At 30.3% G+C, this 13,048-nt stretch overlaps 1 protein-coding gene across 1 annotated transcript; it reads left to right on the forward strand.

Moving 5' to 3' along the window:
* The first annotated feature begins 4,954 nt into the window (after positions 1 to 4,954).
* LOC103828545 (glucose-1-phosphate adenylyltransferase small subunit, chloroplastic) lies at positions 4,955 to 7,248 on the forward strand. Its single transcript, XM_009104155.3, has 7 exons — positions 4,955 to 5,248; positions 5,319 to 5,885; positions 5,965 to 6,144; positions 6,214 to 6,429; positions 6,509 to 6,607; positions 6,704 to 6,823; positions 6,927 to 7,248. Exons 1-7 carry the CDS (start codon positions 4,985 to 4,987, stop codon positions 7,041 to 7,043), a joined length of 1,563 nt encoding a protein of 520 aa, XP_009102403.1. The 5' UTR covers positions 4,955 to 4,984; the 3' UTR covers positions 7,044 to 7,248.
* The last annotated feature ends 5,800 nt before the right edge of the window (positions 7,249 to 13,048 follow it).

The raw sequence follows: 13,048 nt of genomic DNA on the forward strand, positions 1-13,048 counted from the left end.
TATCAGTATTGATTATTCAAGATTTTGAAAATTATTTGTTTAGATATTATACTTTTATATACTTTTCATTTAAAACGAATCAATACTATTAAAAAGAAAAGAGTTTAAAAAAATCTAATATAAAAAAGTTGTTGGAGTTATGTATAACTATTTATTATTTTTCTGATAATACATTAATCATTCTAAATATACAATATTTTAAATATTTTTAACAGATCTTATGATACCTTTACTCAGAAAAATATTTCATCAACCATGTTTTTGTACAATAACGTTAAAAATCTATATCAAAAGGTTGTTGGACCTGATATGGACGTAATGGGTCCACATCTGTTCGGGTATTTAAGATCCTAAAAGAATTTGAAATATATGAAAAATCTGAAAAATATCCGAAACACGAAAAGTATTTGAAACTCCAAACATATACAAAAAAAATTCAAATACCTAAAAATTTAAAATCTTATTCAAAATCTGACACGATGAACTGAAAAATACCCAAAATTTTATCCAAATACCAAATTTTTTTTTGTAATTTGAAAAATTTACCTTAAATCAAAACTCTAATCGTAAACCAAAAACTTAAAAACAATATCCATAATACCGGAAAAATATTCGGAATATCCAAATATACCTAATAAACACATATTTATGATCGAGTCTAGGGTAGGACCCGAACTCAAACAAAGACCTGTGGGTCAAAAAAAAACCAATAGGTTATCTTCTCTGGACCTGAACTAAACCTATAATTTTGGGTCGGTTCAGTTTGTTTTTTTATCCGGATATAATTCTCATGTCGAAAAGAAACTTACGTAAAAGTGTACATCTAAAATCTCAAATAAACTAATTTGTAGATTATATAGCTGTTAAAAATTATGTTTTTCGATATAATAAAACTTTGTATTATAATATAATCCAACAACCTCGCGCTTTCCAAGCGCGGGTCAAAATCTAGTGATATTATTAATTTTTTTGTTAGATATCAATTTTTTCACAAGATCTAACCAACCAAACAAGTAAAACCACCATAAGCTAAAATAATAACTAACACACATGTCAGAAGAAAAAAATATATACAAAATTTTCCCAAAAAGTTTCAAGAGTAAAACTAATCAGAAAAATTTGCAATAAGTTTCAAGTGTATAGTTATTAACACATCAACTTTTGAAATTCATCCAAGACCATTAAAATTTTACTAACATACATTGTAAAATAATTAAATCACGAAAAAATATGATAAATAATACACAAATGCACTTTTAATAGAATTTACGACGTAGACTTCAACTGCAGTCTACATTTGTAGATTTACAAAGACGTCTACACTTATTATCTAATATATAGTCAATCCAAAATTTCTAGTGTACTTGGCGCTGGCTTGATACACAAAGGCGTACAAAGTGTATCTTAGATAACTCGATCAAGTTCCGTACTTGTTGATATTTCGTGACATGTATAAGAAGAGTATTTGCATATTCGAAGTCATTTGTTGTAAAATGACGTATGGTAAGGAATATGTTAGCACCATCTTCTCGATTTTCTTGTCCAGCTCATAATCTTCTTGTGCTATTTCAAGAAGTTCACCATGTGTACAGCCATCATGCACAAGGAACATTCTTCCTCCTTTCTGATAATTGACCGCAAATTCCCACAAAGAGTCTTTCATCACCTATTCTCCGTATACAACAGGTAACAGAGCTATTTCCGGAAAAAAATACAGTTTACATAATTAGCGGAGAAATATTTTATGTTTTATAAAACTATATAGGTAGACTTACAAATACATCTACAATTATTAGCTAACAACATAGTCAAATCAAAAGTATTATACTTTCATAATTATAACAAATTTTATTTTCAAAATCACTCTAACCCATTATGATTAACTAATACACACTGTCAAGCATAAAAAATGTTAAAAAAAAGCTTAATGAATAATATACAAATTCACTTTTAATATAATTTTTTATGTAGACTTCATATTCAATCTACGAAGATGTAGACGTTCTTTTCAGTTTACTAATGTAGACTATCAAATAGGTCTACTCTTTGGGTTAGTTTTTGCAATTGAAAATTTTACGGGTTACTTTCTATATTTGAAAAAAAAAAGTTGTGATTTTATATATGTAGATTTCCATTTCAGTCTACACTTCAAAATAGTTATTTTTTTTCAATTGACCAAAATTCACCTATAATTTGACTTTCAGAAGTAGACTGCATATGCAATCTACATTTTTGATATTTTTATAAAGAGGTAGTTTTGTAATTGACCAAGTTTGACTTTCTACGAGTAAATGGAAACGAACATCTACATATTTTTAGACTTCGTTTAAAGTCTACTCTCAAAATCGACGATTAGTTTTGCATTTGACCAAAATACAATAGTAGACTTCACATGTAGTCTACTTTTTTTTTCTAAGTTAAGAAGACTGCATATGAAGTCTACAGTTTAATAAAATTTTAATTAATTTTTAAACTTTTTAGTCAAACACAAAAGTAACCTATTCAACGAAGTCAAAGATTTGGTCAAATGCAAAACTGACCTTTTGCAAAATTCTCAGGCAGTCTACACTTCGTAGACTTCCGTTGAAGTCTACAATAAAAAGTCAAAAGTTCGGTCAAATGCAAAACTAACCTCTTTTACATAGACGTCTTAGTAAGCCTACCTAACTTTTTGTTTTTGTTGTCAAAGATAAAGACGAAGACTGCCGGGAAAGTCTGCGGTACAAAAAAAAATCGTTTAGTCAAATGCAAAACTGACCTGGGCGTTGACAAGTAGACTGTATCGTATGTCTACATATAGGCGTAGACATACAAAACAGTCTACTATCTCGACACAGATCTGAAAAAGATGAAAACCATGTAAATAGTAATCATTTTATGGTGTAAAGTTCGTTTCCAACCTTCTCAACCGTCCAAACTCCAAATATGAACAAAAAGAACCGCCTTTAACGATTCACTAATGAAAAAACTCGAAATTATGAAGTTTGTGTTTTTGAAAATGAATGTTATGAGATTTTTTAAAATGAATGTTAGATGGAAATGTAGAAGAAATGATAGGAAATGAAGATTTGTTGGTTTAGAATGAGAAATAAAGTGGTTGAAAATTGAATTCTAGAGCTTTAAGAGCTCAAAAGTGGTGGTTCATGATGGTGGGAAAAATTGATGATAATGACATTATTGTAAATAAGAAGAAATTGCGTGGGTGTATTTGGTTTTTTGTGAATTTCGAAATTAATAAAAAAATTAAATAATAATGGCAATTTTGTAAATAATTCAAAAACATAGGAATAATATAGAAAATTCATTGATGAATAGTAATGACAAAAAAGAGGTAGGTTTTGGATTTGACTTGAAAAGATGGGTTGGTTTTGAAAAACTCCCTAAATAAAAATGTTTTATTGTTGTAGAGTAGGAATGAATATTTTCCAACTTGATGAGAAAGTATATTTTGTTTTCTAAAATATATTTTACGATTCAGGCACCAAGGACTACCTCAACTTCTTATCCTCCCTCGGATATAATGCATCAAAAATCTCCATCCTCCCCGGAAGAAACTTTACATGTTCAAGCCGTCAAACCAGTCTTTACAACCTTAAATATCCCTTCCATCACAGTTCCAAACCTGTCATCAAGCAAAGTTAAAGTCTTAAGGACCGTTAAAAATATCGGGCGACCTTTGACCTATATTGTCTGGGTGAATAGCCCAGAGGGTATTTATGTTGCGATAAAGCAGACGAGCTTGAATTTCACCAAATTTGGAGAGCAGAAGGCATGAATTTCAAATTTTTAATTAGTGAAGGTATATTAGTGAGGAGTCCCATTGTGGTGACTTGGGTTGAATCCAAGTTTTTAGATATATAAAAAGGGACAAAGTAGATCTTTAGTGCCAATGATGAATATTTGTTCCATGATGTTTGAATTTTAAGGCTTGCAAGAAAAATGAATGGCGTAATTGAGTCTTCCGCAGTGTAATGTTGTGCTGATCATCAAAATAAGAATGGCCATTACGTTGAAGCATGATCGTTATTGTCCAAATTTAAAGTTTTGTTTCTCTCATTGATTATATAACTCTTAGAATGTATATTTCAACTCTTTTACTTATGAATTCTTGTTTAATACTCCCTCTGTTTTTTATTGTAAGTAGTTTAAGCAAAATTTGTTTGTTTCAAAATATAAGTAGTTTTCATAATTTTAAGTAACTTTTACCTTTATCGGGTATAGTGCTACCAATCAAATAATATATGCTTATTTATGATTGGTTTAACTATACCTAATTTATATATCAAATGCTATTTTTGAAAAAATTAATAATTTTCTTAATATTTGTGCATTCATCTAAAACTATTTATAATAAAAAACAGAGGGAGTATAATAGTTTGAAGATAAAATTCCTTAATACTCGTTGATGCAACCAAGATTTAATACCAAGTTGGGGAATAAACGGTTGTTTTCTTTATTTAATTGGGAAAATTGGATATGGGAAACAAACAAAATTAAATGGGGGGGAGGGGGGGGGGGGGGTAAAATTATAACTTTAAAGTTTTGGGAGTCAAATTTGCAATACACTAAAGCGATATTTTTGATTTTTGAAAAAGGAAAACAGCGTACGGTGGAGAATCCTCGGGCGTGATATTATAGACCACAAGAAAAAAATGAAGAAGAAAACAAAAGGCAGCAAAGCAGTAAATAGACCGTTCATTTTGCATCCGCTCCACATCCACCAACCACCTTGATATTATATATCTCTCAGATATTTTCACCGCCAAAACGTATAAACACCCTTATTAGACGAATAAACCTCTCTTGCTTAAAATATACGAGCATACCACGTCATCCACTCCCGTAAAAATCAGCCAAACATAGGGGTAGATAAGTAAATAACCAACAATTTGATTTATGCCAAAATAAAAAAGATCTCGTCACTCAATAATAGCGACAGAAGAAGAAGAAGAGTGAAGAGTGAAGCTCCTCCTCTCGAACAACAATGGCGACAATGGCTGCAATCGGATCCTTAAAAGTCCCTTCCTCTTCCTCGAACCACACCCGTAGATTATCATCTTCTTCTCAACGGAAGACTCTCTCGTTCTCGTCGTCTTCTCTTACCGGAGAGAAACTCAACCCGACGCAGGAGATCATCATCTCGAATCTCCCACGTGGCAACGAGAGAAGAACGCCATCGATCGTCTCTCCAAAAGCAGTTTCCGATTCGCAAAACTCGCAAACTTGCCTTGATCCTGACGCTAGCAGAGTAAGTAGCTTTTTTCTTTCGATTTGCCAAGAGTTTAGATGATTCTTACTTTATTGATGAATGTGGGCAGAGTGTGTTGGGGATAATTCTGGGAGGTGGTGCTGGAACGAGATTGTATCCGCTAACGAAGAAGAGAGCGAAGCCAGCTGTTCCTCTCGGCGCCAACTACCGTCTCATTGATATCCCTGTGAGCAATTGCTTGAACAGTAACATCTCCAAGATCTATGTCCTTACTCAGTTCAACTCCGCTTCTCTCAACCGCCATCTCTCCCGAGCTTACGCCAGCAACATGGGTGGTTACAAGAACGAAGGCTTCGTCGAGGTTCTTGCTGCTCAACAGAGTCCCGAGAATCCCAATTGGTTTCAGGGGACTGCTGATGCAGTGAGGCAGTACTTGTGGCTGTTTGAAGAGCACAATGTGTTGGAGTTTTTGGTTCTTGCAGGGGATCATTTGTACCGTATGGACTACGAGAAGTTCATTCAAGCGCATCGTGAGACCGACGCTGATATCACTGTTGCTGCTCTTCCTATGGATGAGAAACGTGCCACGGCTTTTGGACTTATGAAGATTGATGACGAAGGAAGGATCATTGAGTTTGCTGAGAAGCCTAAAGGAGAGCAGTTAAAGGCTATGAAGGTGAGAGAGTTCAGTTCAGTTCATTCATGGAGTTTGCTTTTTCTAAATGTTCATGACTTTGTTTTTTCGGTGAGATTAGGTTGATACAACAATCTTGGGACTTGATGACGAAAGGGCCAAAGAGATGCCCTTTATTGCTAGTATGGGGATATATGTTGTTAGCAAGAATGTGATGTTGGACTTGCTCCGAGACCAGTTCCCTGGAGCTAATGACTTCGGGAGTGAAGTTATCCCTGGTGCTACTGATCTTGGACTCAGAGTAAGTGTTTCGCTCTCTTTGTTGGATTGGTTTAGTGCTTTTATCTGACTTAAGTCTTTTTTTATCTAGGTGCAAGCTTATCTGTATGATGGATACTGGGAAGATATTGGTACCATTGAAGCCTTTTACAATGCTAATCTTGGGATCACCAAGAAACCAGTACCAGATTTCAGCTTCTATGACCGTTCAGCACCAATCTACACACAGCCTCGGTACTTACCTCCATCCAAGATGCTTGATGCCGATGTTACCGATAGTGTGATCGGTGAAGGTTGTGTCATCAAGGTAAAAAGAAACACCCTTTCTCCTTCTACCCTTTCATATGTTGAAATAGAGGCTTTACACTTCTTGTGTTGATCTCCAGAATTGCAAAATCCACCATTCCGTCATTGGTCTTCGGTCTTGCATATCGGAGGGTGCAATCATAGAAGACACCTTGTTGATGGGTGCTGACTACTACGAGGTATGTTACACAGTTTCTGATCAAATTCACTTCATTTGGTTGAATCAGGATCCTTTCTTAAAAATTCGTTTTGTTATTTTGATATTTTGGCTTCAGACTGATGCGGATAGGACACTCCTGGCTGCAAAAGGCAGCATCCCGATTGGCATTGGCCGAGACTCTCACATTAAAAGAGCTATCATTGACAAGAATGCTCGTATTGGTGACAACGTCAAGGTCATTTTCATTTTAACTACTTGTTATCAACTCCATTGTCTCTTGTTCCAGTTGTCTAGACGGCTGACAGTTTTAATATCATCTACTCTTTGCGTTTATTCAGATCATCAACACGGACAATGTGCAAGAAGCTGCCAGAGAGACGGATGGATACTTCATCAAGAGCGGCATTGTTACAGTGATCAAGGATGCTCTGATTCCTAGTGGAACTGTTATCTAAGAGACACCACCACCCTGTTTGACAATCTTCTTAATATCTCATGGTTTTGACCTCGAGTTAGCTTCCACTGATGCTATCTCTAATGTTATCCGAGGTCAGGGCCTATGCATCCTCCTGCCTTATCCCTAAATAATATTCTCTACTTTGTATTCTAGATCTTTGGCGATATATGCGTATATATACATGCATTTTTTTTTTAAAAAAAGCACAACATTCCCTCTATGTAACAAAACTATGAACCAGAAATTGTTAAAAAAAAGGTGAGCAAATACTTATGGGGCATTGCAACAAAATTCTAAAAGTTTTGCATGAACGCCAATCTGCAGACTGGTTTAATTAGTGCATCAGACTTGGGGACAAGTGGTCAAAAGCAAACTCATAACGTTTGTAGACCACCATCCACTTTGTATGTTCTGTACATTTTTGTGGGTCGTTTAGTGCTCTGTATACCTTTTAAACCCATAGGAGAAATGTTCATACCCTAAGCAAGCCATGATATTATGGGAATGGCCAACCAAAGATGTCTACAATCTCATTTTTCTAGTAAAACTATATTTCGAAAAGCCTATACAAAACCGAAAACAATTTAAACAAAACAAAACTGAAAATAAAAATGCACCTTCTAAAAAAAAATCTTATATAATCACATAAATATGACATTTATCCATCAACTACTTATATATTATTTTAGTTATTACATATACTTTTAGAAATTTTATTTTTGTCAAATATTATATCTAAGAACACATATCTTTTTGTAAATTTATATACAAGATAAACGTTTTTACACCAATGTACTCTCTGATCTGACCGTGCTCTTGTGTCATTGTTAGACCGCCTTTGTTTACGTGCACCGTATGTAGGGCTAGACTTTTTATCCGTTAAATTTGATTCATTCTTTATTTGTTTCGATTCATTCATTATTTGTTTTGATTCGATCTAAAAATTTCGGATATCTATAAATTTTCAAAGCAAAACAAGTATTAAAAATTAATATCCGTTTAAATCGAAATAAACCACAAATATTAATATTTTGAAAAGTGGATATCTACTTCCATCCGACAATATATAAATACATGTATATCTTGATTACATTTAAAGATTAAATGTATAAGTTTATATAATTATTATTCTAACATATGATTTTACAAATTCTATTCACATTATTATTTATATAAAGTATTACATAAAAAGAAAAGAAAAAAGTTTATGGCAATTATAACTTTTTCTTTGGTTATATGATAATTATAATTGTTAACTAAGTTTAAAATTTACAAAATATGTAGTTCACTACTTCTTTAATTTTTATTTTTATATACCATGCAAAAAAATATTCGTAAAAACAAATTTGCTTCTACTTGTATGGAATAGAAGATGCAAGGTTTTGATTCTACTTGTTCGTCCGCACCTTTTTTTTAACCATTTCTTATTCAATATTTGCAGATTGCATCATCATTACGAGTCTGTATCTCACAAGTGCTTTCTCTTATATCAATCGTGAGATTGTGACAAATTTTAGAAGGTTTTTTTTTTTTTTTGCATTATAATAATGTAGATCTTTAATATAATAGATTACAAGCTTATACTGCCAAAAATAGAAGTTCGATCATTGAATATTTTTTATGTTCACAAAAATATGTAGTGGAAAGAAACTTTGATTTTTTATCCGTTACACACGACTGAAATGTGATTAATTGCCTTCAGTTTTGTTTGTTTTATTGGTTTTGGATTTAAGCTATTTGTCTTTTTCATTTACTTTTACTTTTTCTAACTTAACCACATGTTTATTTCAAATAAACATTTGTCATAGACCTTTGTGTAGGATCTTTTATGGGGTAAGTGGTTTGTAACTGTTGTTTCTTTTTATTCAGTGATGATATATTTACATTACATATTTACTTAAATCTGATAATCTTACCACTCATCCAAATCTGTCTGAAACGTGTAAGAAAGTAAAAACACATAATTTCGGTTAAAGAACAAAAAGACATATACAGTATAATCTCTATACTGACATCTTCAAAAACTCTCTATAACTTCAAATATAAAAAATTACTATTCAAAATTTCAAATTTAAAGATTCATATTTTATTTACATTTTAGTTCTTACAATTACATATTTCATTTATAATTCTTAAGTATTTTGTTGTTTATCGTTTCAATACTTAAATGTTTTCATATCATAAATATTTCAATTTTTTTTTGGTCAATTTAAGTTTCACACATAAAATTAAATAAAAACTTTAAAATAAGATTTAAAATAATTAAAAACTAGATTTAGACAACAAAAATATTACAAAAAATGTTAACAAATGCACTAATTGATCATATATGTAATAATGTGGTATTTTATTCGCAATTTAATACTTAATTATGTAATTCTATATAAAATTTTATATTTTAGTGAACAAATTATTAATTAATATTCCTGTGATATTTTTATATATGTGCTTGTTATTTATAAAATTGTATGGATTTATATTAATTATGAAAATATAAGAACTTTAGTATAAAATATAAACACTTTTGCAATTAAGTTTGAAGTTTTGCTTTAAGAGAAAAACAACTTGAACTTCAAATATAAAATTTTGCAAACTTTAAAATAGATTGTCTTTTTGCAGATGATGTAAATCACAATACTTAATAAACTAAAGAAAGTGATTCTTAGTTATATGAACTAAACACCATCATACTGAATAATATAATTTATGTATTATTATCCATAAATTAATAAATTTAATATTACTAACATTATCAACATAATTTAAATAGCTGAAAATGAGTTATTATTGGGTTCACCAACCAATAAGAATTAGTTAGTTTATTATATTCAGTATCTTTTAAAAAAGAAAACAAAAAATTGTCAATTCATATCATAATTTTAAAATAAATGAAACTAAAAATAAATAAAAGTAGTACTAGTTGCAAAAAAAAAAGTTTTTTTAAAAATATTTTTAACACCGTCAGCATAACACTAAACCCTAAATCCTAAACCCTTGGGTAAACCCTATACCCTAGGATAAATCATAAACTCTTGGAAAAATTCTAAACCCTAAATCAAAAACATTAAAAACTAAATCTTAAAAAGACTAAACCCAAGAGTTTGAAGATTAGGATTAATGGTTTAGTGTTTTAACATTTAGTGTTGATTGTTTTTGATTTAGGGTTTATGGTTTATCCAATGGTTTATGGTTTACCCAAAGGTTTAGGATTTAGTGATTTGCTAACAGATTTAAAAATATTTTTTTAATTCTTTTTTTGCAGCTAGTACTATTTTTTATTTATTTTTATTTATTTTAAAATATGATATAAATTAATAATATTTTGTTTCCTTTTTTAAAAGATACTGATTATAAAATAACTAATTTTTATTGATTGGTGAACCTATAGGTTCACCCTAGGGGTTGAACCCAAGAATAACTCTTGTTTGAATATATAGTACAGTTTACATGACTAGAGGAACACCAAAACATTTAGCAGGAAAACATATATAGTACAGTTTACAAATATTATTTTTATTCAAAATTGGTGTAAAACCCTAACTGAACTATAAATTCTAATTTTTAAACATTCTGTCATTTTTATTTTAAAATTAAATTTCTATAATCTATAATTTGTTCTATGTGTCCTCTTATCCCTTTTCTTCTTCAATATATATTCTTCCTCCTCAATCTTCTTTGGTTCTCTCTCTTTTTCCTTGAATCTCTTTGTTCTTGTTTTTCATTCTTTTCTTTAGTTTTCCTCATTTTACTTCTGTGTACATATTGGTAAGTACACATGTAACTTCCTTCTAGGTGCACAATTATTATGAAGTTATACCACGTTGTACTCAAACAATGATATAAATTAGTATAAAATTTTAAGTAAAACTTAGTATTACCCAATATAGTAATCTAATTAAAAAAATTCATTGCACCTATTTGTACCTTAAATTTTAAATTTGAACTAAGTTTAAAATTAATATTTCAGATTAAATTTGGAGGAAAAAAACATAAGAGAATATTAGAATTATCTTAATTCAATAAAAGTAGTATGTGAGACTAAATGAAAGTATGATAGCTTAGGTTTTGGATTTTAAGAGTATCTATGATTTTGACCTTCTAACCCCGTCGAAAATGGATCAAAATCTGAGATACACTTAAAAATCAGAACATATATACAATAATCTCGCTTAATCTAACATCCTATTTATTATTAATGAACTAATACATTTTTTCCACTGGTATTTTTCTCAAATTTCAAAATTTAAGTAGTTAATTTTAAATTTCAAATTTCATATTTAATTGTCATTGACTTGATACAAGTAACTCCATATAAATATTGTTTTATACAGTATTTATATTGAGTTATACTAAAATTATTGTGGACCAAGTATTATTATAACTATACCACTTACTCGAACAACTTATGTTATAACTGTTTTCTTGGTTTCAGTTATACTTCTGAACCAATTATACTAAGTTGTATGAAAAAAAGTTTTCAACTTAGTATAAATCTCTTATGATTCTAAGTTACACTTATGCATTTTTAATCAATTTTACTAACATCCAGATCTGTTGATAAAATAAAACAATGAAAAAGAACCAAAGAAGAAGGAACTGAAGAAGAAAAATGGAAGAGAAAAAAAGAGAAAAAATCAAAATAGAAGATTGGAGAAGAAGAGAAAAAAATCGTTGGAGAAGTTAAAAAGACACAGAAAATTAAAAGATAAGATTGAAGAAAACAGAATAAGAAAAAGATGAATGAAAAAAAAATATGGAAGAAGGGAGGAGAAGAGTATTAGTTTAAATAAAAGAGTGATAAAGTTACTAAATAGCTAAATCCATGAATCACTAGTTAGGTTTTATCATTTTTTGAATAAAAACAATTTATTAAAAAGAGTATTTTATCCTCACTAGTTACTGTAATTGAAAATATTTGAGAATTTGTTCCTTCGGAAACACAATGATCCAGAAAGCATATAATACTATATTGGTAATAATACATAAAATGGAGAGGGGGGTTATTCCGAGTGGGTTCATTGGAAAATGGGGATGGAATAGTTGCTGGATGGTTAGGACACACCGTCTTTAGAAACAAAGATGGGAGTAAGCCGTATGTCTAATTTTTGAAACATTTTCGGTTGTTTTGGTAGACGGAGACGAAATTGTTAGAGCGGACATCCCTTTTAGTGTATTTTCAAACAAAGATGGGTGGTGAACTCAATGGAGTGAGCTATAGTGATCCCTCAACTGTGATTATTTTCTTAAGAGATTTTAGTTTTTTTTTCAAACAAAGATGGGTGGTGAATTCAATGGAGTGAGTTATAGTGATCCCTCAACTGTGAAAAAGATTTAAGAGTTTGACGAGACAAATATGTATAGATATAATCTATCTTATTAAAACTCAAGTACAAATTAGGTTTGTTTGGAAACATGTATAGCAATTTTTTAAAAAAGTTTGTTTGGAAAGATAGATTGTACTTTAAAAAAAAAGTTTGTTTGGAAACATGGATTGCAGTTTTAAAAATGAGGTTTGATTGGAAACATAGATTGTAGTTTTAAAAAATAGGTTTGTTTGGAAACATGGATAGCACTATATTAAGAAGAAAAAAAGTAATGGACTTATACTTTTAAGAAAATTTGGAAGTCCATTATATTGTGAGAAATTATCTATCTGGTACATAATCGGGTTCGGTTCAGGTCTGTTTGAGTTTCGGGTTTCCGGGGTCAAAGATTTCAGCCTCATTCTAATATTTCTAAATTTCTGTTTGGGTTCATTTAGGATTTTTGCGGGTTCGGTTCGACTTCAGATATAATTTTAAATTACTTTTAAAATTTTAAAACTCATTATATATTTATATACTTTAAATTTATCAAAAAGTATAAACAAAATAATATATTAAATATAAATTTGAATAACATATGTCAGAATACCTAAAGGTAACATATAAATTACTTTAGTTCAAATATTTGGATAGAGAATCAATAATTATTTTAAGTATTTTTTGGTGTTTTAAGTATACT

The sequence above is a fragment of the Brassica rapa genome, chromosome A07 (assembly GCF_000309985.2).
Source record: "Brassica rapa cultivar Chiifu-401-42 chromosome A07, CAAS_Brap_v3.01, whole genome shotgun sequence".
Taxonomy (NCBI): Eukaryota; Viridiplantae; Streptophyta; class Magnoliopsida; order Brassicales; family Brassicaceae; genus Brassica; species Brassica rapa.

What these genes read in the sequence shown, in the direction of transcription:
- LOC103828545 (XM_009104155.3), top strand. Translation starts at nt 4,985, where the DNA reads ATGGCGACAATGGCTGCAATCGGATCCTTAAAAGTCCCTTCCTCTTCC. An exon ending in TTGATCCTGACGCTAGCAGA is followed by an intron (nt 5,249 to 5,318) that starts GTAAGTAGCTTT and finishes GAATGTGGGCAG; the next exon opens with AGTGTGTTGGGGATAATTCT. An exon ending in GTATTGGTGACAACGTCAAG is followed by an intron (nt 6,824 to 6,926) that starts GTCATTTTCATT and finishes GCGTTTATTCAG; the next exon opens with ATCATCAACACGGACAATGT.